The 27574-nt window shown below is 36.4% G+C and overlaps 1 protein-coding gene and 1 pseudogene across 1 annotated transcript; one reads left to right on the top strand and one right to left on the bottom strand.

Annotated features, from left to right (window-relative positions):
• LOC18780280 (putative disease resistance protein RGA3) lies at positions 1-3676 on the top strand. Its single transcript, XM_007212595.2, has 3 exons — positions 1-2926; positions 3012-3092; positions 3334-3676. The coding sequence occupies exons 1-2, from the start codon at positions 96-98 to the stop codon at positions 3064-3066; spliced, it is 2886 nt and encodes a 961-aa protein (XP_007212657.2). The 5' UTR covers positions 1-95; the 3' UTR covers positions 3067-3092; positions 3334-3676.
• On the bottom strand, positions 17812-21228 carry LOC18779319 (annotated as a pseudogene).

The raw sequence follows: 27574 nt of genomic DNA, 5'->3' as shown, positions 1-27574 counted from the left end.
GCAGAAGAAAGGGAACACCGCAACACAAACAATTATCCCCAATTCAGTTCTTGTTCATAAACACTGCTGTCAACCATTTTCTGAAGCTCAAAATAATGGCTGGTGCGCTCATTTCCGTGCTGCTGGAACGGTTGGCCTCGACAACCTATGAATACATAGAAGGAGGGGTGAAACTTGTTTTGAACGTTAAGGAAGATGTTGAGGAATTCACTGGGACTCTCCAAGTTATTCAAGCTGTGCTTGAGGATGCAGAGCAACGCCAAGTGACGGATCAAGCTGTCAAAATCTGGTTGGATAAGCTGAAAGATATATCCTACCAGATGGTGGATGTGCTGGATGAGTGGAACACAAACATTCTCAAACAACAAGTTGAGAAGCAAGAAAGAGAAGGTGATCCAAATGCTCATGTTACAAAGAAGGTACGTTTCTTTAGTTTCCCCCGTTTCTCTAGTTTCCCCCGTTTCTTTTGTGTTGGCAAAGTCAGTGACATTGCTCCGAAAATAAAAGATCTGAATGATAAGTTAACTGAGATTTATGAGGAAAGAAAAAAGTACCAGTTTCTAAGCAAAGAATTAGGCATTCAACAACCTCAACAACCTCAACGACCTCAAACTGCATCTTTTGTCGATATATCTGGGATATTTGGTCGAGAAAATGAAAAAGAGGTTTTGATAAAAATCTTGTGGAATCATAGTAGTGCGGAAGGGAAGGGGCTCCTTATCATCCCTATTGTCGGGATGGGAGGCATTGGAAAAACAACTTTAACCCAACTAGCCTATAATGATGACCGAGTCAAAACCCGTTTTGAGTTGAGGAAATGGGTTTGTGTTTCAGACCCTTTTGATGAGATTAAGATTGCCAAAGCCATTATTGGTGAAAAGCCCCCAAAATCAAATGAGTTGGATTATGTCTTGGAACGTATGTCTACATCCATCAAGAACAAAAAGTTTCTCCTTGTCCTGGATGATGTATGGACCGATGATCCTAAAAAGTGGGAACAATTAAGGGTACCATTAATCCAAAATGGTGCTAAAGGCAGCATAATATTGGTGACCACAAGAAAACATGAGGTTGCTGACATGATGAGAACAACAAGAAACATGATCAATCTGGGAGAGTTGAATGATGAATGTTGTTTGTCAATCTTCAATCACATGGCCTTTTGGGATAGGGATGTACATGAGTTTGGAGATATTAGTAAGGAAATTGTAAAGAAGTGTAAAGGTTTGCCTCTTGCTGCAAAGACTTTGGGTAGTCTCATGCAGAATAAGACAAAAATGGGAGAATGGAAAGAAGTTTTGCATAGTAAGATATGGGATCTAGAGAAGGTCGAGCAAGAAGTTTTCCAACCCCTATTCCTAAGTTATAATGATTTGGCCCCAACAATTAAATGTTGCCTTTTATATTGTGCTACTTTTCCAAAAGATTACGAGTTTGAACGAGATGATTTGATTCAACTTTGGATGGCACAAGACTATGTTATTTCGAAAGGGAATAAAGAAAAGGGAACAACAGGTGATGCAGTTTTTGACAACTTAGTGGCACGGTCATTTTTCCAAGATTTTAAGAAAGATTGTGACACCGGTACCATTATAGGTTGCAAAATGCATGATATTGTGCATGACTTTGTACAATTTCTCACCAAGAATGAGTGTTTGATTATCGATCATGGTGAGGAAACTACTAGCGAATCAAAGGTATTTGGTGATAAGGTTCGTCATTTGACCTTGAGATATTTTCCTGAAGGTCCACTTCCACTTTTTATCTCATCTTACAATTGCAAAAATCTCCGCACGCTCGCAACTTTTGATTCAAGAATTACTACCATAAAGCCAAATTTAATTTTACAATTGAAATGTCTTAGGACATTAAATTTGAGTTTTAATCCCATTGAAGAACTCCCAAAGGAGATTGGTGAATTGATACATTTGAGGCATATTGATTTGTCTTTCAATTGTATACTGAAGATATTACCAGACACTATTTGTGGTTTGTACAATTTGTCAACCTTGCGCCTTGTGGGCTGCTCTAACCTCACAAAACTGCCTGAAAACATGGGAAACTTGATTAACTTAAAGCATCTTTATGTTGAGTGTTGTGGTTTTCTAGAGTCGTTCCCCAAAGTGATAGGGAGATTAACAAGTTTGCAAACACTAGATGTGTGTCCATGTGGTGGCGACAAAGATGAAGCATTCCAAATTGGGGATCTGAGAAACTTGAACCTTGAGGGAAGTCTGCAAATACGACTTCAGGGGGATGCCACAGATAAGAGCGAGGTTGAGAAAGCACAATTGTGGGACAAAAAGCTATTTACTCTCACTGTTGATTTGGAAGGGCAGACGAACAGTAGTAGTAGTAGTGTAGAAATACTGAATGCCTTACGACCGCACCCAGATTTGGAATCTTTAGGGATTTTGTGGCATATTGGCACCACGTGGCCCAATTGGATTCAGTCTTTACACAATTTGAAATTCCTTACTGTTGGTTGGGGGACATCGTGTGAACTTTGGCCACTTGGGAAATTGGAACACATTGAAAGACTGGCCCTGTACAGAATGGAAGCAGTGAAAAAGGTCGGTGTTGAATTTTTGGGATTAGAAGATCAAACCTCATTCAGAATCAGATCACCCCAAATATTCCCAAAATTGAAACAACTCTGCTTTTACAACATGTCGAATTGGGAAGAGTGGGAAGGCGTGGAAGAGTGGACCAAAGAAGATTCTAAAATTACAATCATGCCAGACCTTTCTGAGTTAAGAATTGGCGGCTGCAAATTGCTAAAAGCACTGCCAGACTTCATCTTCAAAACACAACTGCGGACTCTTGACATCACCAAATGTCGGAGACTTGCAGAGCATTACGAAGAAGGCAGTGGAGAGCGGGCCAAGATTTCTGCTAAGATCCCAAACATCCGCATTTCCTCCGGGTAATTGAACTCTAGCAATCTCTTATTTACCTACTTATGTATGAATTCCAACAATGATCATATTTGTTTCCTTGAAAATCTTCAGAACTTATGACATACCAGGCGCATTTATGAAACATCTGTCTCGGTGGCATGTATAATCTTGAGATGGTGACTCGCTAAAACTGTAAGTAATTGTTCGCATTTATGATATCATGATTTTTCTATGAAGAGGATTTTTCAAATGAGTATGAAAGGTGCTTTGATCTGCCTAATTTAGTGAATCTCCCTAAATTAATTTACACGTGGTTTGTTGTTTTGTTTAATCTGCATGCTTTAGTTGTTTCTCAAAAAATTTAATTCCCGAATTGAGAAATGATTGCAAGAAGCAAATTAATTGATCAACTATGTATGTGTCATCATTTCAGGGACCCTATTGAAGCAATTAGAGTGATGTAAATCATCAAGTGTCAGCCTGCAGAAGTTCCAATAACTGAAATTTTGATTATTTTCATCACTGCCTTGACAGAGACATGGTGAATTTGGAAGGTCTACTGAGCTTGATGATTGCCCTGATTTTTTTGTTTTGTAAGCACCTTATATTTAACTAAGCTACTGGTGTATTGATCATTTGCAAAACTTCCTTTGTGTCATTAATTCGTAAAATGTACTCTTGAGGAACTGGTGAATTTGGCTTTCTCTTATTTTATTGTGTATCAGTTCCCAGTTTTTCTGTTCCTCTAGAAGATGTGTTTTGTTTGCCTTGAGTAACTTTGATTTGGTGTGTGTTCTTAAGCTAGAAAAGTCGTTAATATCGTTAACCTTGCCTTCAATAACTAATTCATAGAAGAAGAGGTAACTTGTTTTGAACGTGAAGAAAGAAGTTGAACAATTCGTTGGCAATCGCAAAGCTATTCAAGCGGATGCAGAGCAAATGCAATGTCTTCCCTTAATGTAACTTTGCTCTAAATATACTTCACGAGGCCCATTGGTCTCTTGGATATGGAACTTATTAGTGCAAAAAGCCTTTGGTCCAATATCCATTTGTTTCTTTCCTGCAGCATTGGTCTCATTTTTTGTGCTTGGCCATGGTCTTGGAAATTGCCCAATAAATTATTGGCTCCTTTGAGTTCCTATCCATCTCCTCATCCTCTGGCGTGAGTGAAGGGGCTATAGTAATAATAGTAATATTAGTAAGCTAGTATTAATTTTTTATGCATTTGTTTATGTCTTTCATGTTCGGGTTTTGGATAGTATTGGTTATTTTCAGTGTTATCTTTTATAAACTCTTATGGTGCTTATTATCTTTAAGAATATTGCTACTCTTACCACATCTGTATATCACATCTTTATACCATCTTATGTGACAGTTGAGGTACACAGCCACATCCATTAAAATTATTTAATATTTTCTTTTCTTTTATAATTTATTCTAGTATTTGTTTTTCTAATTGTCTTAATTAAAATACACTTCATTGATTTAATTGATGTGGCATATAATATGGGTATGCCACATCATGTGGTATAGAAATGTGGGATAAAAATGTGATAAGTGTAGCATTACTCTATTTTTAATAAAGCATCTATTCCCCCCCAAAAAAAACCTACTTTTAGTGGTATATTTGGATCTTTTTAAGGTTAGAAAATAGTTTCTTTAAAGAAAAAAAAAACACATAAACACGCTAATTAAAATCGTGTCGTTTTCTTTTACAGAAGTTCATAATCTCCACAATTTCTATGTTTTGTAACCTATACACTTATTATGGTAATTAGCAGTACAGGTGCTTTATGAAGCACAAAAGATACTTTTAAGAACAATTTCTATTGTCTTTCTCTACTTCTCACTTTTCTATACAATTTGTCTCACATAACTAAAATAACTTGCCTACAAAAACAACATTATTAAGAAGCTAGGTCTTCATTTTATTTGGGAGAGTAACTATAAAAAAAGAAGAAATAGGAAGAAGGAATTAGAAGCAATCATATTTACCTGTGATGACAATGATGAATGAAGTTAGAAATTTGAGAAGTGGCTTCTCAATGTTTTAATTTGTTTTTGTGTTGCTTTTTATATTTATATTTTTATGATTTGAACAATCCTATGAAAACTTGTATTTTGTGTTTTGTTTATGGAAACTTGTGTTTTGTGTTTAGTTTTATGTTTTGCACTTATGATGGATGATTATGACATGATGGATGTAATATTAATTTTTTCTATTTATATTATTTTTAAATATATATTATTTTAATCGCCGTATCAATGCTGTACTCGTATCCTAGTTTTTTGGAATTTTGCCTTATCAGTTAATCGTATCGTATCATATCAGCATACCCGTGCAACATAGATGACCAACGGTTCAAGAAAAAGGGAATTAAATGCCTTCTGAATATTCGATAATAATTTTTTTATGAAAAAAGTACAAAGCAATTATGGTTCTGAATATTGGTAAATCTTCTCTAGTGACTAAACGCAACAACACGAATCTTCTCCACAAAATTACTATAATCCTCGACTCAGCAACCAAAAGCACACCTACTCGAACCTGTAATACAAATTCGTTGCGCATCAGCAAAAATGCCAGATCTGTAAAAGCTAAAAAGAAATAAAACCTCCTAAACATAAATAAATAAACACACACACACATCAAACTGCTATACAGTTCATGGAAACATGGAAATTATTAGACAAAAACAAATTAAGAAGCAAGGCCACCGCTCCACATCCTCGACAGCCAGAAGAGAGCCATAGCGTCACCGGTTAAACCCAAACGCGATGCAGCTCGACATTTTTCCCATATTGTGGCTCCAAACCATGTCGAAGGATGAAAAATGGAGCCAAATTCTCATGTACGTAGGTTGAAAGATGACAACTATTATGACGACTACATCGTTTCACAACGGTTGATTTCACACCACAAAAAAAATAATAACAAAGAAGTATCGAAGGGAATAGGGAGGTAAGGAGATAAGAGGAGAGGGGAGGGGAGGGGAGGATAGGAGAGTAGAGGGGAAGAACTAGTGGAGAGGGGAGGGAGGGAGGCCACTGACCCCAAGGGGTTCCTTAGGATTTTCTCTCTTTCCTTAGGGCTGAACCATTTGTACATTGACAGGACCCGATCCTAATTCCACTTTGGAATTCGGGCCGGACCCTGTGCGTGTCCGACACCTGGCGAATGTCGGGCACAAATGACCTTTTTACCCTTCCTGTTACAAAGACGTTTAAAACTTTCCTTCTACCCCTGCCGAAAATTCGGCAGAGTCTCCCCTATAATTTGTCCAAACCCAAAAACTTCCACCTGTTAAACAAGCCAACAAACTTCACACCAACTGCCAGAACTTCAATATACGAGCCATGAGGTCTATTCTCACTCTAGGGCAATATATCAGAGCAAGTCTAATAGCTTACAGATAAGTTAATCTTTTTACAAACCCACACTTTTGTAACAAGAAGTGCGGAAGGCAAGATGGCCCGGTGATGGATTTCCTGTGCACGCTACATCCTGGGAGCGCAAAACATTTGAAAATGTGAGTGGACAAAAATAGGGTTCCAGAAAACAATATGTGAACATAATAACCCCCACTATAGAAAAATAGATATAAAATCTGAATGTTCGACTATATTCAAATACAACGTATTCACATAAATATATATATATATATATACGCAGATGTAAAACATGCTCAATAACGAGAAAACTCGCATAAAATCACTATAATCAACATTCGCATAAAAGCACTGAAATCAAAGCCTGCATAAAAACACTGAAATCAAACTTGCACAAAAGTAGTGTACTCAAACCTTGCATAAAGGCACTGCAATTATATAAAACTACCACTCGGATGTACCCCTGTAATTCCGTCAATTCCCCTGGCAGGTCTCGGCGACACAAAGTCTATCCGAGCCGCAAACTGGCAGGATTCAGGGGACTATAGTCAGCCTGATCCGCTGGCAGGATTCAGGGGACCATAATCAGCCTGATCCGCAATCCTGGCAGGTTTCGATGACACAAAGTCAACTCGAGCCGCAAATCCTGGCAGGTCTCGGGACACCAAGTCAACTCGAGCCGCAAATCCTGGCAGGTCTCGGGACACCAAGTCAATCCGAGCCGCAAATCCTGGCAGGTCTCGGGGACACAGAGTCAGCCGAGCCGCAAATCCTGGCACTCACGGTACGAGCGTCCTCGAAACTCATGAGGCAATGTCAAGTGCACTGACAGAACTGTAAACAGACTGGATGTCCGTAGACATCGGTCTGTCTGAGGGTAATCACTAAAAACAAGCGGGTACATGGTGGTTCTAATTTAGAAAAATCTGATAATTCTTCGAAATCTGATAAATCTGAGCTAAGTTACTATTTATGTATCAAAGATCTCAAGTCTGCTGCTCAACTAAGTATTATAAAAATAAAGATATTTCACGATGCAGTTCATGCTCAGAAAATATGTAATAACACTTATTCAAGATCAAATATAAAATTTAATTATAAATATCATTTAGAAAAGAAAAGTCCACTCACTCCTGGTCCGAGCTAGCTAGACCTCCTGAAGGTCTCTCTTGCGGGCCTGACTGGTCCCGGGTGCCTGGGTAAACCATTATGAATAATTAATTAATAAAACTGCTCGGTAAAAGTTTTATAAGTAAAACTCTGACCCCCGACTTTTAGAAGTACGTGCACTAACTTTAAAGTCATGTTTCTGCCCACTTAGGCATTTCAGATGTTTAAAAATCGTCTGAAAGGACTCAAGACTTCACTAAGCGATAAACTTTCATATTGGTCAATACGAAACCCCGTGGGGTCCACGACCTCCAATGACTAATCTGAGAGTTCCTTTAAGTTCCTCACATTTCAGGAACCATGTCCTGCAAGTTTGGTCTGAAACTAACGATCGGATTGACCACGATCGTGAAATCATAAAATTTCCAAACCCTAGCCCCAGGGTTCACGATTTCGGAGTATCCGGGACTCCGATTCACAATCCGTTTTAATCCTACACGATTATGAAATTATCTGGAACAACATATCCAAAATTGAGCGCGATCCAACGGTTCGACGACACTACACCCAGGAATCGGGCAATATGGAAAATTCGTTCGGGGCTCAAACGGACTCCAAATTGAGATCCGCGAAATCCTACGCACTCGTGACAACACGAGAATCGCAAAACTAGACAGAGTCACTTCACTACCCTCACCCATGCGCTGCCACACGCGCCGGCAGCTTGGGTGTCCAAAGCGATAGCGGCTCGCCGGAAAAACTCAAAACGAAGACTCCAAACTCCTATCCTAGGTAAAACACCCCATTTGGAGTCACTTTTGTTCTTGGACATACCCCAAAAAGTGGCCGGAAATGGCCGATCACGGCGGCCGAAGTTCGGCCAATTTTCAATTCGAAAATCGAGTGTTCTACAGCCAAAATCGATCAAACCCAGCCAACCATCAGTTAGAGCACGAAAAATAGGTGAGAATCCATACCTTACTCGAACGATTTGGTTGAGAAACGAAGGAGAACGAAAGGAGAGAAGTTCGGGTGAAAACCGGTCAGAAATCACGATTTTCCGGCCAGTTCTGGGCGGCCCAAGGGAGGCGACGGGTCGGGGAAGGACGGCGGGGCTGAGGTGGTTCCGTTGGTACCCACGCCGGAGATCGAGCCGGCCTGTGGTGGCGGCGGGACGAGCTGGAAGGGAAGGAGGCGCGCGGCTGGTCGCGCGGGAGGAGAGAGAGAGAGAGGAGAGAAAAAGCTGAGGAGAAGAGAGAGAGAGAAGAGATAAAAACTGACTTTTTTCAAATTACCGTTTTACCCTTCGCGGTATTTTGACCGTATTTTCTTCGTTACAACTTCGATTCGAGTCCACTCTGTGTCTACGGACTCGTTTCGTCGTGCTCTACGCAACTGCGTAAGCGGAATTGCCAAATTCCTTCTCGATTAAAAAGTCACCTTTTTCTTAATAAAATATTCCGAGGGCAAAATTGTCTTTTCTCCAAATAAATTACTAATTAAATAAGAATTTTTGTTTTGGGTTATTACATACATAGTCAAGGTCTATAAATTGGGGTTAAATATCTTTTGAATTTGACTTTGGATTTGTTGAGGCCCAAAAAATCCACGCTTAGGTCCAAATAAATTATCGGCCCAATGCGATACCTTATCAAGAAGAAACCCAATTTGGGCACTCGAAAGTTCGTCATGTACACTTTGCACACATGCCACGCCAAGCAAATAAGCAATATGCCACGCTACAAGCTTAAGTGGGCTCAAGCCACGCAAGATGCCCGGGGCTTGCTTGAGTGGGTTGTGGTATGGATGGTAATAAATTATCATGAGGCCCATTGATGGGCCAAGAAATGGAAGTCCCGGGTTGCTTGGGAGCCTCGCACTAGTTAAAAAAAACCTCTTGCGCGACCAAATTTTGCGCGACGAAAAACAATTCGTCGCTCAAAGTCACTTTGCGCGACGAAACTCGAAACTTCGTCGCTCAAAGTCTTGTACGACCAAATTTTGCGCAACGAAAAATAATTCGTCGCGCAAAGTCACTTCGCGCGACAAACTTTTGCGCGACGACAATACATTGTCGCTCAAAGTCTTGCGCGACGAAAAATAATTCGTCACTCAAAGTGACTTTGCGCGACGAAACAGTAAACTTCGTTGCGCAAAGTCCTTATAAAAATAAATAAAAATAAAAAATTATTTTTAAAATCTTTGTATGACGTAATCCAAACATTTCGTCGCCTAAACTAATTTATTTTTGTTTTTTATTTTGTATGCATAACACTTAAGAAATAAAACAGTATATATATTTATTAAGTAGCTTTAAATTTATTATTTTAGATCGGATCGGATTTTTGTTAGAAAAATATATTATTGTTGTTCAGATTGGGTTTTTGTTAGAAAATATATATTTTAAATTGACGATCGAATTAGTTCATTGTATTCATATAGGGTCAAGGAGTGTAGCTGTAAAAAATTATCAAAATCGGAGTTAAAATAACCGTTAAATCATGATTTTTCATTATTACCGTCGAAAAGTTTTGTCCCATTACTTGATCTCTGAATGTTTATTTTTTCCGATTTTTGGCGTATATGATCTCGAAGTATAAACAAACAAGTTTGACAATTGGATCGTTGAAACTAGTTTTGTTGAATGCATATGTCATCAAAACAATATATTCACTAACAATTAAGAGTTTATTTATACTTTCGTTAAATATAACATAAGATTTTGTGGTATCCACTAGTGTAAATATTTTAAATTGAAGATTAAATTCAGTCATTGTATTCATATAGGGTCAAGGAGTGTAGCTGTAAAAAATCATCAAAATCGGAGTTAAAATAAACATTAAATCATGATTTTTGCTTTATAACCGTCGAAAAGTTTTGTCCCGTTACTTGATCTCTGAATGTTTATTTTTTTCGATTTTTGGCGTATATGATCTCGAAGTATAAACAAACAAGTTTGACGGTTGGATCGTTGAAACTAGTTTCGTAGAATGCATATGCCATCAAAACAATATATTCACTAACAATTAAGAGTTTATTTATACTTTCGTTAAATATAACATAAGATTTTGTGGTATCCACTAGTGTAAATATTTTAAATTGAAGATCAAATTCAGTCATTGTATTCATATAGGGTCAAGGAGTGTAGCTGTAAAAAATCATCAAAATCGGAGTTAAAATAACCGTTAAATCATGATTTTTCATTTATAATCGTCGAAAAGTTTTGTCCCGTTACTTGATCTCTGAATGTTTATTTTTTCCGATTTTTGGCGTATATGATCTCGAAGTATAAACAAACAAGTTTGACGGTTGGATCGTTGAAACTAGTTTCGTAGAATGCGTATGCCATCAAAACAATATATTCACTAACAATTAAGAGTTTATTTATACTTTCGTTAAATATAACATAAGATTTTGTGGTATCCACTAGTGTAAATATTTTAAATTGAAGATCACATTCAGTCATTGTATTCATATAGGGTCAAGGAGTGTAGCTGTAAAAAATCATCAAAATCGGAGTTAAAATAACCGTTAAATCATGATTTTTCATTTATAACCGTCGAAAAGTTTTGTCCCGTTACTTGATCTCTGAATGTTTCTTTTTTCTGATTTTTGGCGTATATGATCTCGAAGTATAAACAAACAAGTTTGACGGTTGGATCGTTGAAACTAGTTTCGTAGAATGCATATGCCATCAAAATAATATATTCACTAACAATTAAGAGTTTATTTATACTTTCTTTAAATATAACATAAGATTTTGTGGTATCCACTAGTGTAAATATTTTAAATTGAAGATCAAATTCAGTCATTGTATTCATATAGGGTCAACAAGTGTAGCTGTAAAAAAATCATCAAAATCGGAGTTAAAATAACCGTTAAATCGTGATTTTTCATTTATAACCATATAAAAGTTTTGTCCCGTTACTAGATCTCTGAATGTTTATTTTTTGCGATTTTTGGGGTATACGATCTTGAAGTATATACAAAAAAGTCTTATGGTTGGATCGTTGAATGGTGTGTGTATATATATATTTATTAAGTAGCTTTAAATTTATTTATTTTGTACGTATAACACTTAAGAAATTGAATAGTATATATATTTATTAAGTAGCTTTCACCTTAATTATATTTTAAATCATAAAATAAAATTTTTTTATTTTTTATTATTCATAACAATTATTTTTATAAATATTGTGCTACGAACCAATTTTTCATCTCTCAAAAGTTTGCGCGACCAACAGTTCGTCGTGCAAAACTCAAAAAATTTGGGCGAGTACCAAAAATGGGATGCGGGTTTTTAAAATAAAAAAAAAACTTTAGACTTTGCCCGACCAATATATATTTTTCGTCGCGCAAAAATTTGGGCGGGTACCAAAAATGGGACGCGGGAATTTGTTTAGACTTTGCGCGACCAATATGTATTTTTCGTCGTGCAAAAATTTAAAAATTTTGGCTGGTACCAAAAATGGGATGCGGGAAATTTTTTAAAAAAAAAAAAAAATTTTTTTTAGACTTTGCGCGACCAATATGTTTCGTCGCGCAAAAGTTTGGGCGACCAATATTCCAATATTTTTTGTCGCGCAAAGTGATACGATTTTTAAAACCGAAATAACTCCTCCACCATTTTCTCAATGTCTTTCTCTACTCTTACCTCTCCTCTCTCTTTCCCTCTCCCCAAATCCCACCCTTTCTCTCACACTCACTCCTCTCACTTAATCTCTCATCTCTCTCTTCACTATCTCTCACTCTCACTCACTCTCTCATCTATCTTTTCACTATCTCTCACTCTCTCATCTCTCTATCACTATCTTATCTAATTCTCTCACACTCACTTCTCCCTCTCATTCTCACTCACTCTCAATCTTTCCAAAAGGTATATTCTCTCCAAATTTTAAATTTTTTTCATTAATATGTGTTTTTGGAGTTAGTTTTGAGTTTGTGTGGGGTTTGGTGTTGAGTAAAGGGGAGATATTGGAGTTTGGGTTGGATTTGTGGTATAACAATTTTAGGGGAGATTATGCCTTCTTTTTTTTGTTGTTGTTGTTGTTATTTGTTTTTTTGTAGGTAATCATCAAGACTTTGATGGCTAAAGTTGAGGATTAGGAAGCTATCAAAACATATCATCCGCCACTACCACCACAATACGCTTGTATTAGGATTTTATTATTGTACTTTGTTAATTTATGTGTACATTTTGAATATTATATATATATTTATTGGATAATTTGATCACTATTTTTCATATGTAATTTTATTTTGAATATGTCAATTTAAATTAAAGTAATTAAAAAAAATCCTACAATTAAATTAAATTTAAAAAGTAAAAATTTGAAAAAATTAATGTAATTAAATTAATATCAATTTAAATTAAAGTGATTTTAAAAAAATCATACAATTAAATTAAATTTAAAAAGTAAAAATTCAAATAAATTAATATTAAAGAAATAATAAAACAAAAAGTCAAAAACTTTGCGCGACAAAATATTTCGTAGCGCAAACTATTAAATTAGTTTATTTTAATTAAAAAAATTTTAAACACAAAAAATATTTCGTCGCGCAAATATTTGCGCGACGTTAGTATTCGTCCCTCAAAACTCTAAAAATTTGGGTGGGTACCAAAAATAGGACGCAGGAATTTTTTATTTTTTATAAATTTTTTTAAGACTTTGCGCGACCAATGTTTTTTGTCGCGCAAAACTTTGCTCGACCAATGTGTTTCGTCGTGCAAAACTTTGCGCGACAAATATTTTTCGTCGCGCAAACCTTTGCGCGATGGATTCTGCGCGACGAAGTTTCTATCGCGCTGAAATTTGTGCGACTATAATGTATTTTGCGCGATGAAATTCTCTTCGTCGCACAAAGTGTAAAATGTAGTAGTGTCGGGACTCAAGCCCATTTCATAGGCCCAAACATGTGGGTAAGCACAAGAAAGAAAAGAATAGCCCATCACTCCAAAGAAAAATAACCCAACCAAAATAGCCTATTGACTCAACCAAAAAGCCCAAATATTTGATAAAGAAAGCCCACTTACTCAATAAATCAACTTGGCCCATACAATTACAATAGAAGAGTTGCAAAGCTCCAGCACTTGGCTGAAGAATAAAGTCACGAAGGAAAGTCTGAAAAGCTGCTGGGAAGCTCCAGCACATGGGGGGAGCAAGTTCCAAGCAAGAAACATTCAAGGAACCAATGAATATTAGCCTGCGAGCTGCTAGAAGCACCTTTCGAACCATCATACATACCCCAATTCCTTCCCCCGTCAGACCTGACCATGGAAAAAGAAAGAAAGAAAGGAAGGAGATGGCTTGGAATGGAAGTCTCCCACTGGAACAGCTGCGGCAAAAGGGGGCCTTGAGCTCCCAAAATTCCTGATTTTGTGCAAATAAACAGAGAAGATTTTGCTAGAATAAGATAAGTCAAAGAAGGGGAGGAGAAAGGAAGGAAAAAGCTTGGCCAAATTAGATAGAAACCATTAGGGTTTCTTGGAAAAGATGGCTTCCAGCAGCTATAAAAGGGGCCTTTTCTACCTAATAAAAATCCAACTCAGATCTGGAGAGCAAGCTTTATCTCTCACCTCTGAAACATCTGCAATTTCGAGCTCATCCTTCCATCTCTTCCCATTTTCCCTTTTGGTAAACTTTTCCAAAGCTTGACAGAGTTTTCGTCGAGCTGCCGGAAACTACCTAGCACCCCACTACTTCATCATTAGCTAAAGAACACATACCTAGAGAGCAAGCTTCCTCTCTTGCCTGCAAAAACCCAGCAATCTCGTGCACTATTCACCCCTCTTCTCCATTTTCTTCTTCTGGCAGACCATTTTCACATCTGACAGAATTTCTGTCAAGCTGCCGGAAGAATGTGGTTCTTTCTTTCTCTCTTCTCAGCCAAATCTGCTTGCAAACCTCTTCTTCCTCACCTTAACACTCCCCTTTCTCCCTAGAAAGCCATATTTTCCTCTTTGGTGCTAAACTCATGCTGATTTTGCTTCCATGCCACAAGCCTCTCATGCGAAGCTAGAAAATTTATCTGTAAGCATCAAGAAATCATCTGTAAGTTGCTGTTGTTTTAGTTGGTGAAGGTAACCAGAACGCTTCCTAAGGCTCTACTGCCCTTTCGAAGCGCTTTTGGGGCTTGATTTTCGAACTCAGACAAAGGGGACAATTTCATCAATCTGCCATTTACGGCAGCCCAGCCCGTTTAAGCTGCCGGAAGAAAAAAGCCCCTACAGAATTCAACTGATGTCTATTTACACATTAATTGAATCCCTCGTTGTAAACATTGGTACTAATTAAGAGATTCAAGTAAGGTTCAAGCACTACTTGAAGGGAATTAATAAGGTTTAACTGTGTAGTTTTTTTGAACTTTTGGGGTCTGTTTGGGGATCGGAATTGAATTGGATTATGAAGTAGGATTGAATTGCATTGGATTGGAGTGGATAACACCAATCAAATCCTATGTTTGGTGTCAAACTAGATTAAGTTAAACATGCCATTTTAAGTTTGAACTTGTCTACATGAAAAATAACAATTTTGTAATAAAATTAAAAAAAACAGTAATTTTCCAATACCTGGAGATAAAAAGTAAAATTCTCATAAAATAAAAATCATAAATCCAAAAAATAAACTATAAATAACCATAATGTATATAAATTTATAAATAATCATAATCAATATAAATTTAAACAAATTTAATCATCTCTGCTCCGTTAATTGCTTAAATGGATATTAGAAATTTAATAGCAGTTGTAAATTTATAAAAGACAAAATTGGGCCTTCAAAGAATATACCCAATTGCAGTCCCAGACACACATAGATTTCTAACATTACAAAAACCCAAGAAATGTAAAACAGAAAATGAAAAAAAATCCAATATTGTATGTCAAATATTTATAGAAAAAATGAAATTTTTTCAGTGAATTCAAGCTTTATCCTAACCTATAAACTACTCAAATATTGTCAAAGAATTTAATAATCAAAACTCACATACAATCTAACAAAAACACAAGATGTTGAGAATCTCAGTGATGAAATGATCACTTATGATGAAGAAGTTCATAGGAGAAATATGATCAATGATGAAATGGTTTGGGCAAGAAATGGGTGGGTTTTGCTGGAAATTGCTCAAGTTTGTCGGAGACGGCTGAGTTATCGTCGAGGTGATGGAGGCTCAATGTTGGGGATGAAGATTGGAGGAGACGACTGCAACCTAATTTGTCGGGGTTGGGTTGCACTCGATCGTAGCATATCCGAGTTTATCTATTAGTTTTTGTTAGGGGTGAACACGATTTGGTTCTCACCCCAAACCGAAACTAGCACTATTTATTTGGTCTGGTTTGGTTTGATTTTGATAAAAAAAAAAAAAAAATTATTCATTCCAGTGCGGTCTGATTTGCCCATAAGTTGGTTTTGGACTGAAATTTTTGTTTTTTGGGTATACTAGTGATTTGCCCCCAGAACTTGTACTTTGGTTTCAATTGACCCCCTGTCCTGTTTTTTTTATATAGAAAATTAAGGATATGAACTTCTTTTTTTCGCCAATTTCCCCCCCTGCCGTCTAGATCTGCAACATTTCATCCAATTTGCCATTAAATATGAGGGCAAAATGGTCATTTTATATGTTAAAATAATTAAATACACAAATACAATAATATGAAATCTAAAATGAAAGAAAACATATTTTAATAAGAGAGAGGCACATCCAACCAATCACTCTCTCCCTCACCCCCACCCTCTCCATCTATTTTTTCTTGCCCCTCTACTCTCCCTCTCTCCATATGACTTCCAATGGCCCTTCCACCCCACCCCAACCCTCCCTTATGTTTTTTCTTCTTCCCCACAACCTCCCACCCCAAATGCTATCCGATGGCATGGATTTAAATTATATTAGATTTTATTTGATTTTGATCTTTTTTCCAAATCCAAGTGTTTAAGATTGAATTTTTTGATGTTTTGGTTGATGGGTTTTGTGTGAATTTGGAAAAAGCTTGAGATGGGAGGCATTGAAAGGCTTGGATCGACTGTGAGCTTTTCGAGTGTGGAGGTATTGAAATTGACAGATGGGGTGGGAAATTGAGGGAGTGTGTGTGTGGGGAGAGAGAGAGAGAGAAAGGAGGCGGCGACGGCGGAAAGGGAGGAAGGTCTGTTGGGGATGGTGGTGATGAGTCTGTGGTTGAAAGAACAAAAAGGGAGAGGAGGAGGGAGGGGTCTGTGGATTGAAGGGTGTGGGGGGGTGGGGGATTGGTCTGGGAGTAAAGGATGGTGGTCATGGGAGAATGGGAGGAGGAAGGGAGGAGATGGAAGGGGTTGGCATTAGGTTTACTCTTTTTCTTCAATTTTTTCTAAAAAAGTAATTTTTTTTAAATGATTTAACTGAAAATTGGATGAAATGTTGAGAATTTAGACGATAGGGGGGAAATTGGCGGAAAAAAAAAAGTTCATATCCTTAATTTTCGAAAAAAAAAAGATAGAGGGTTAATCGAAAATTAGGTACAAGTTCAGGGGCAAATCACTAGTATACCCTTGTTTTTTAATTTTTTTTTTTAAATTTTAAAAATTCACAAGTGACCTAATTTAATGCAAAGGAAGGTGATTGGGCCTAAAAAATATAGGTGATTTAGAGAAAGATTAGTTATAGCCTTACAAATTTAGTAATGGGGTTAAATATTTATTAAATTTTTTAAAAATACGTGGTCGGTCTGGTTTGACCCAGTTAAGCTTTTTCACTACAATAATCAGAACTAAAACTGTACAAAATTGCGGTTTTTTGTCGGCTCAATTTTTCGGTTTTCCAATTTGAATGTCCACCCCTAGTTTTGGGGGGATTCCTAATCCTACTAAAATTGAGTTTGACAGGAATAGAATTTAGAAGTAATCCAATCCAAGTGGACTTGGGCCACTAAACATAGGAGTATGATTATGGATCCAATCCAGTGTTTTTATCCATCCACCAAATACAACAAACAAATTTCTTGTAACAAGGATATCATTGTTTAGCTATTCTCGGTCAATAATGCAATGACACGTGGAAGAATTATCCTGCATGTTATTGCTCTATTGATCGAAGATAACAAAAAGTGTTATTCATGTTGCATGAAAGTCTCTCTCCACCAAATGGAGCCTTTGTAGTTACTAATAAAGATCCAAGTTCTAATGCTAGGGTTCAACTAAGGGTAACACTATTCGAGAGGGCTCTAGTGATTATATTTTGTAAATTAAAAAAAGGGGCTAATAATCTTAAACATGTTAAAAATGGTTTGGTGTTCCAAATTTTGCTGAATAAAGTGCATAATAATTACCGGAAGCAATAGGCAGTTTACATAAAACATTGAAAAGATCACCAGAAAATAAGATAATAATTGACAATAACACCTATTTTTCGTACTTCGTTTTTTCTTCTTTTCATTTTTGGCCTTTTTTTTTTTCTTTTTTTTTTTTGGAACAGATTATTAACATAAATAATATATAACTTTGAGTTAGACCACCTGAGTGGCACCACTGGATGGATATTTTTGAGCGTGTGACGTATCATCGGAGCAAAGCTCATGCCTAGTAACATCATACTTCTCCCCATCACCCCACAATGCATATGCCTCTTCTCCATGCACTGCGTCATCCCCAATCAGCAACTGTTCCTCCGGCATGCGCAACGGAACTATACACCGTAAGACTAGGCAAATAATGATAAATAGGGCTCCCACAATTTGTTTGAGGATTTGCATTCCTCCTGAGCCTCCGTACACGCCTCCGCGTGAGTTTGTGACGGGCAAAAAGAGTGCACATAGTTCAGGCTCAGCGAAAAGCCCCGTTAAAACGCCACCAAGAAACCCGGCCACGGCGTGGGTGTGAACTACACCAAGGGTGTCGTCAACTGCGGATAGCAGTTTCCACCTCTTGTCCATTATCATCATGGTGAACCAGGGCACACTGCCTGACATAACTCCCATCACTATAGCGGCCCATCCTTGAACCAAAATAATTTACATATTTAAACAATAATATTGTATCAGTCTATGAACAAACAAAACTAAAATAAAAGCTAGCTAGTTAATATGGTTAATTAAATGATTGTGCATGGTCAACACAACATGCCATGATGAGTCACCACTCCTGTTAAAAACTGGCTAAATAATATATAGAAAAAAAGAAAAAGAGATGCAAATATATTTAGAGAAAACGTTAGAGAACCATATGAGAATTTTTTTCGGAAATTGGCTTTATTTGGTATTCTACTCAAAAAAAATAAAAAAATTCAAAAACTATGATTCTTTTTTAAAATATGAGTTTTCAAATGGTGATTTTAAGATTTAAAAACTTTTTTGGTATTGAACTCCAAACTATTTTTTAGATCTAAAAAAATTGAAATTAAAATCAGAAACCCTAAATTCCCAAATTGAAACCTCCAAAATAAAAGGGGGGAGAGAGAGAGAGAGAGAGAGAGAGAGAGAGAGGAGTGGAAGGAGAGAGAAAGAGACAAGGAGAGGGAGGAGAGAGAAGGAGTGACGGGAGAGGAAGGAGAGAGAGGGAGGAGAGAGAAAAAAACTATAAAACCTCATTTTTTTTGTTTTTACTAAAGGGGTGCTTTTGAATTTTTCTTGAGTTTGAGTTTTTAAAAAGGGGCATTTCAAACGGGTTTTTGTGGTTTTAAACTTCAAATTTGTTTTTGAGTTTATAAAATTGGATCCAAGTAGGATACCAAATAGAACTAGAACGTGTTCTGTGAGAGAACGTAAATATAAGTAGTCAAAAGTCAAATAAACTTAATTTTTCTGGATTAATTAAAGGAAGGCACTGCGTTTTGTGATGAGTAAGTAAGTATATTAATTTTGTTTTTATTAATTGGGATGATAAATATAAGTCAACTTTGCTTTGTTTTTTTTTGGGTCAAAGTTTGAAAAGCGGGGAGTTTTCTCACATATACTCTCATTGTTTTGCAAATCAAGTTCTTTTTTCACTAGATTAAACCCACAGGCATATAATTCAACTTTGCTTAACTCTGGAAAAAAGTCAACTTGAGAACTTACGTAATACGTACCTGCAGCAGGAGTAATGCAGACGAGGCCAGTGATCATTCCTTGGACAGCTCCAATGACGGAAGGCTTCTCAAAGAAGATGACATCGAGCCAAGTCCAAACCAAGAAGCTCGTGGCGGCGCAGATGTTGGTGTTGAGGACGGCCATGGATGAGTCCGTGTTTGCCGCGTACGGATCCCCCGTTGAAACCTGCCCACCCCATCCACAGCAACCCAGCTCCTGCTAAAACCAGAAGTACGTTGTTTGGTGGAAATCTCTCCCTGTCCTTCTTCACCCTTGGTCCTACCTATTCATCATCACCATTTCATTTTCATGAATTAACAAACAATAATAACTAATTAATACTCTCTTTTGTGTGTATATATATATATATATAATTTTGCAATATAAGCGCTAATGTAAACTACAAAAGAGAGGGAGTTTTTCACACACACACTATCAAGGTGTTATGCGGGTTTGAATCTGAGACCACTTATCTGTAAGTTAATACTTTTTTCCACTAGGCTAGACCCATTAACCTTTTCCTATGTTAGAATAACTTAAAGTAATTTAGACTATGATTTCCGTAAGATGTTATTAGAAAAACTAAAAATGAAACACAACGTCCGTCCACCCTTGTTAATGCATCCACGCTTCATTAATTCTTTAAGCTCCTAGTCATATCAACTTTTTGTCGTTTCCTAACCCGAACTATACATATTGATAAAGATTGTGATCCATATACATAGGACAAAATAGTATTTAAAAATGGGACAACATATAAAATAAATCTATTTGTAGGTCATCATCGTTAATATTATAACTTTGCAACCCAATTAAAATAATAATATTCCAACCTAGTAGACTTTACTCTAAAAGATAGTTTGCGAATAGAAAATATGTGATCACTATGCACGAAGTCTTAAGGCATGAAATGTGAAGTCTAAGTAGTCTGCATTGATTCATCCACAGATACTTTTGAATAATTAAGAAGCCAGTTTTAATTCAAGTAACCTAAGGGAGGACTTTTTGTTTCTTCTTCCACCTTTTCAGGGGATCTTGTAATTGAATCTCAACAATTTGATCCTATTAATTCTTTAAAGAATATATATATATATATATATTCGATCCTATTGATTCTAGTGTAACGGTGATTTGGAAAGATTCTGATCCTATTGATTCTAGTGTAACGGTGGTTTTGAGTTTAGCCACTGTTAAATCCAAAGAAGATAACGAAAGAACTTAAAGCCACTATTTTATAATTACAAGGAATTAATGCACTATTTAATCAATAATTACCAGGCCAGTAGACGTTGACTAATGGAGAGAAAGAAAACGAGCAATAGTGACGCAGCACAAGCAACAAAGGTTTCAAGCGAAACTTTAAGTAACAAGATATCTAGATTCCACCAGAAATTAAGAGGAATTCTCTTGGGATAATTGTATTAAAATATGAGATAATGAAAAATGACAGACAAACCTGTCTAAATACACAATTCTCAACCCTTGAACTGCCAGGGGAGTTATTACATTAAAACTGAAAAAACAGAATTAATTCGGAGGCTTAACTACGTAACTCCGAAACTGAAAACAGAATTTATTCGGATAATTAACTACGAACTTTGAAAGCAGTTTTGGAAGGCCAAACGACCTCAGAATGCCAAAATCCATCATACATCACAGCAAAGCTGTGAGTTTGACTCGTGGCGTCGTTCCCTTTCCGAAATGGTATTTTGCGTCCTAATCGGAGCTCGGAAGATAAATCTGCAAATTCCCGCTACGTCCTTTTTCTAGCTCAACCGCGATAAAATCTGCCATCTGTTCTACATCAGTCCCCTCCACCGCTGAAGAACTCGACCCCGAGTTATGATCTGGATAAAGGACCTCATCTTCACGGAACTCATATAAATCTGCAACATTAAAAATATTGGGAATTCCCATGGAATCTGGTAACTCAATAACATAGGCATTATCATTGATCCGTTTGAGCACTTTGTAAGGACCATATTTTTTTGGTTTAAGCTTGCTATATGTGTCAACTGGAAACCTCTCCTTCCTCAGAAATATCATCACAGAATCGCCTTCCCGAAACACTTTAACTCGCCTATGCCTATCTGCAGAAGCTTTGTACTTAGCATTAGTTTGCTCAAGTTTCTGCTTGACTTCATCTCGAACGGCAACTACTTCCTCTGCCAAATTTTTCGCTGCCACACTGGTTTGCTGGCCTCTAGGCAGTTTCACCAAATCTACAACATGATTAGGTATAGCAGTATAAACAATGGAAAATGGAGACTTCCCAGTGGCACTATGGACTGCACTGTTATATGCAAACTCCACCTGCGGTAGTGCATAATCCCATTATTTTGGCTTCTCTCCACAGACGCTGCGTACCATATTGCCCAATGTCCGGTTTGTAACCTCAGTCTGGCCATCGGTCTGGGGATGGGCAGTGCTGCTACGATTCAAAATAGTCCCAAACAGCCTCCACAAGGTGATCCAAAAATGGCTCAAGAACTTGGTGTCACGATCGGATGTAATGGATGTAGGAATCCCATGCAAGCGAACAACCTCCCTGAAAAACAGTTTGGCTATATTTGATGCATCATCAGTCTTTTTGCAGGCTATGAAATGCGCCATTTTTGAGAACCGATCAACCACCACAAATACAGAGTCCACTCCCCTTTGTGTTCGGGGCAATCCGAGGACAAAATCCATAGCAAGATCCTGCCAAATATCGTTAGGAACTGGTAATGGCACATATAATCCAGTGTTTTGTACCTGCCCCTTCGAAGTTTGACAAGTGTAGCACTTGCGCACAATAGTTCCAACATCTCGTTTGAGCTGTGGCCAGTAAAATGTCTCCTCCATCCCTGCAATTGTTTTATCACAGCCTAGGTGGCCACTCAACCCTCCACCATGCAAGTCCCGAATGAGCTTCTCCCTTAAAGAGGAAACTGGAATACATAACTGGTTGCCTTTGAACAAATAACCTTCATTAAGGAAGTAATCTGCCATCGGCTCTTGATTGGTGCACTTAGTCCAAATTTCCCGGAAATCATCATCACCTTCATATAATTCCTTCAGACATTCAAACCCCACAACTTCTTGAGTCAGCGTGACTAACAATGAAGCTCTTCGACTCAGCGCATCCGCCACACGATTTGTCTTGCCGGAATTATGCTTGATAACGAACGAAAATTTCTACAAAAAAGTCACCCATCTAGCATGCATCTTATCAATATTTTTCTGGCTGGTAATATACTTCAACGCTTGATGATCTGTAAACAGAACAAATTCCTTCTGGATAAGATAGTGCTCCCATTGCTTCAAAGCTCGAACAACCGCATAGAACTCTTGGTCATAAGTACTCCACTTTTGACGTGCATCGCTCAATTTTTCAGAGAAGAACGCAACTGGCCGCTTGTCTTATGAAAGCACAGCTCCGACTCCCACACCGCTGGCATCACATTCAACTTCGAAAACTTTCTCAAAGTTTGGAAGGGCTAGAACCGGCGCAGTGCAAAGCTTTTCTTTTGTATCTGCAAAGCTTTTCTCTTGCTCCCAAACATCCGCAGAAGGCAATGGAGAGTGGGCCAAGATTTCTGCTAAGATCCCAAACATCCGCATTTCCTATTTACCTACTTATTTATGAATTCCAACAATGATCATATTTGTTTCCTTGAAAATCTTCCAACAATGGTCACTCGCTAAATCTGTAAGTAATTGTTCGCATTTATGATATCATGATTTTTCTATGAAGAGGATTTTTCAAATGAGTATGAAAGGTGCTTTGATCTGCCTAATTTAGTGAATCTCCCTAAATTAATTTACACGTGGTTTGTTGTTTTGTTTAATTTGCATGCTTTAGTTTCTCAAAAAATTTAATTCCCGAATTGAGAAATGATTGCAAGAAGCAAATTAATTGATCAACTATGTATTTCAGGGACCCTATTGAAGCAATTAGAGTGATGTAAATCATCAAGTGTCAGCCTACGGAAGTTCCAATAACTGAAATTTTGATTATTTTCATCACTGCCTTGACAGAGACATGGTGAATTTGGAAGGTCTACTGAGCTTGATGATTGCCCTGATTTTTTTGTTTTGTAAGCACCTTATATTTAACTAATCTACTGGTGTATTGATCATTTGCAAAACTTCCTTTGTCTTTAATTCGTAAAATGTACTCTTGAGGAACTCGTGAATTTGGCTTTCTCTTATTTTATAAACTTTTCAGTGCTATCTTTTGTAAACTTTTATGGTGCTTATTATCTTTAAGAATATTGCTACTCTTACCACATTTGTATATCACATCTTTATACCATCTTATGTGACAACTAAGGTACACAGCCGCATCAATTGAAATTATTTAATATTTTCTGTTCTTTTATAATTTATTCTAGTATTTGTTTTTCTAATTGTCTTAATTAAAATACATTTTATTGATTTAATTCATGTGGCATATAATATGGGTATGCCACATCACGTGGTATAGAAATGTGGGATAAAAATGTGGTAAGTGTAGCATTACTCTATTTTTAATAAAGCATCTATCCCCCAAAAAACCTACTTCTAGTGGTATATTTGGATCTTTTTAAGGTTAGAAAATAGTTTCTTTAAAGAAAAAAAAACACATAAACACGCTAATTAAAATCGTGTCGTTTTCTTTTACAGAAGTTTATAATCTCCACAATTTCTATGTTTTGTAACCTATACACTTATTATGGTAATTAGCAGTACAGGTGCTTTATGAAGCACAAAAGATACTTTTAAGAACAATTTCTATTGTCTTTCTCTACTTCTCACTTTTCCATACAATTTGTCTCACATAACTAAAATAACTTGGCTGTAAAAACAACACTATTAAGTATTTCCAAAAACAAGAAAAAACTTGATCGTTGGAAAGACATTTAATCGATTCTTGTAGACCTTAATGACCAACTATGTTGCACCGATATTCTTAGCTAGAGGGGTGTGCTCGTATCTGATACTCTGATACTCGTATCCGATATGTCGATATATACTCCTATTGTCTTCTGATAATGTTAATTTTAAAAACTCAATTTGTAAACACTCAGCCTCTTCTTCTTGATAGAAGCTAGGTCTTCATTTTATTTGGGAGAGAATAACTATAAAAGAAGAAGAAATAGGAAGAAGGAATTAGAAGCAATCATATTTACCTGTGATGACAATGATGAATGAAGTTAGAAATTTTGTTTTTGTATTGCTTTTTATATATATATTTTTTATGATTTGAACAATCCTATGAAGACTTGTATTTTGTGTTTTGTTTATGGAGACTTGTATTTTGTGTTTAGTTTTATGTTTTGCACTTATGATGGATGATTATGACATGATGGATGTAATATTAATTTTTTCTATTTATATTATTTTTAAATATATATTATTTTAATCGCCGTATCGATGCTGTACCCCTATCCTAGTTTTTTGGAATTTTGCCTTATCGGTGAATCTTATCGTATCATATCAACATACCCGTGCAACATAGATGACGAACGGTTCAAGAAAAAGGGAATTAAATGCCTTCTGAATATTCGATAATAATTTTTTTATGAAAAAAGTACAAAGCAATTATGGTTCTGAATATTGGTAAATCTTCTCCAGTGACTAAATGCAACAACAACACGAATCTTCTCCAAAAAATTACTATAATCCCTGACTCAGCAACCAAAAGCACACCTACTCGAACCTCTAATACAAATTCGCTGCGCATCAGCAAAAATGAGAGATCCGTAAAAGCTAAAAAGAAATAAAACCTCCTAAACATAAATAAATAAACACACACACACACCAAATTGCTATACAGTTCATGGAAACATGGAAATTATTAGACAAAAACAAATTAAGAAGCAAGGCCATCGCTCCACATCCTCGACAGCTGATAGAGAGCCACAGCTTCACCGGTTAAACCCAAACGCGATGCAGCCCGACATTTTTCCCATCTTGTGGCTCCAAACCATGTTGAAGGATGACAAATGGAGCCAAATTCTCATGTACGTGGGTTGAAAGATGACAACTATCATAACGACTACATCGTTTCACAACAGTTGATTTCACACCACAAAAAAAAAAAAAAAAAAAAAACAAAGAAGTATCGAGGGGAATAGGGAGGTAAGGAGATGAGAGGAGAGGGGAGAGGAGGGGAGGATAGGAGAGTAGGGAAGAACTAGTGGAGAGGGGAGGGAGGGAGGCCACTGACCCCAAGGGGTTCCTTAGGATTTTCTCTCTTTCCTTAGGGCTGAACCATTTGTACATAGTTAAGGTCTATAAATTGGGGTTAAATATCTTTTGAATTTGACTTTGGATTCAACTGATGTCTATTTACAGATTAATTGAATCCCTCTTTGTAAACATTGGTACTAATTAAGAGATTCAAGTAAGGTTCAAGCACTACTTGAAGGGAATTAATAAGGTTTAATTGTGTAGTTCTTTTGAATCTTTTAGTCTGTTTGGGGACCGGAATTGAATTGGATTGTGAAGTAGGATTGAATTGCATTGGATTGGAGTGGATAACACCAATCAAATCCTATGTTTGGTGTCAAACTGGATTAAGTTAAACATGCCATTTTAATTTTGAACTTTTCTACATAAAAAATAACAATTTTGTAATAAAATAAATAAAAACAGTAATTTTCCAATACCTGGAGATAAAAAGTCAAATTCTCATAAAATAAAAATCATAAAAATTATAAAGAGATATTTGTAGAAATGTCACCTGAACTTAAACCTTAGTTTCAATTTGTCACATGAGAAATAAATTTAAGAGAAATGTCACCTGAATTTTTCAAAATCTAAAATTTGTCATCTGACTCTAACATCATCCAATTTTCCATCTATTTTGAAGTGTATTTTAGTCTTTTCATTTTCAAGGGTATTTTAAAAATGAAAAAAATTGTTATTTAAAAAAAAAAGCTTAAATGTAAAAATGGATAGGGGGTTAAATGTAAAAACCTAAGTTTTCCATTTTTAACATATTGGCAAATTTTAAAAACTGATCAGACAAAAAATAAATAAATAAATAAATAATTAGTGAAAGGAAAAAAACTTGAAAAAAGGAAGGGGGTTGTTGGGGGAAGGAAGGACCCAGCAACGGAGAGGTGGGAAGGATGGGCATGGCCAAATGGGAGAGATGGAGACAGAGAAGTGGGGTGACCCTCGAATGGGCAGAGATTGGGGTGGAGATGGGTTGGAAAATCTAGCGTGAGCAACTAGGGATGGTGGGGCAGGGTTTGTTCTTGTGAGAGGAAGAGAGAGATATATAATAAGGGGTGAGATGGATCAGAGTTGGGGTGGTGGGTTGTTGTTGGGGAGAAAGAGAAGAGAGAACAATGGTGGCTGGCGGTTGGGATTGGAGGATTGGAGGTGGTGTCTTTCATTTTTTTGATTTTTGATTTTTATGTTTTAAAAAAAATTATTTATTTATTTATTTTAAATTGTATTTAAATAGAGTAGTGACGGTGGGTGTGGAAGATAAAGAGGGAGAAGAGAGAAGTTTTTTTTCACAATTTTTTCTTTTTCTTTTTAATTATTTAAAAGATATATAATTTTTTTTATAATGAATTTTCTATTTTTAAAATACCATTGAAAATAAAAAGACTAAATTACCCTTCAAAATAGATGGAAAATTGGATGATGTTAAAGTCAAGTGACAAATGATAGATTTTGAAAAATTCAAGTGACATTTCTCTTAAATTTTTTTTTCAGTTAACAAATTGAAACTAAGGTAGAATTTCAGGTGACATTTCTACAAATATCCCAATTATAAATCCAAATAATAAACTATAAATAACCATAATCTATATAAATTTATAATCAATATAAATTTAAACAAATTTTATCATCTCCGCTCCGTTAATTGCTTAAATGGATATTAGAAATTTAATAGCAGTTGTAAATTTGTAAAAGACAAAATTGGGCCTTCAAAGAATATACCCAATTGCAGTCCCAGACACACACAGATTTCAAACATTACAAAAACCCAGGAAATGTAAAAGAGAAAATGAAAAAAAAATCCAATATTGTATGTCAAATATTTATAGAAAAAATGAAAATTTTCCGGTGAATTCAAGCTTTATCCTAACCTATAAACTACTCAAATATTGTCAAAGAATTTAATAATCAAAACTCACATACAATCTAACAAAAA

The sequence above is a fragment of the Prunus persica genome, chromosome G4, assembly GCF_000346465.2.
Source record: "Prunus persica cultivar Lovell chromosome G4, Prunus_persica_NCBIv2, whole genome shotgun sequence".
NCBI classification, from domain to species: Eukaryota; Viridiplantae; Streptophyta; class Magnoliopsida; order Rosales; family Rosaceae; genus Prunus; species Prunus persica.
The sequence above is the reverse complement of the archived record's forward strand: the minus strand, read 5'-3'. Positions and strand labels throughout refer to the sequence as shown.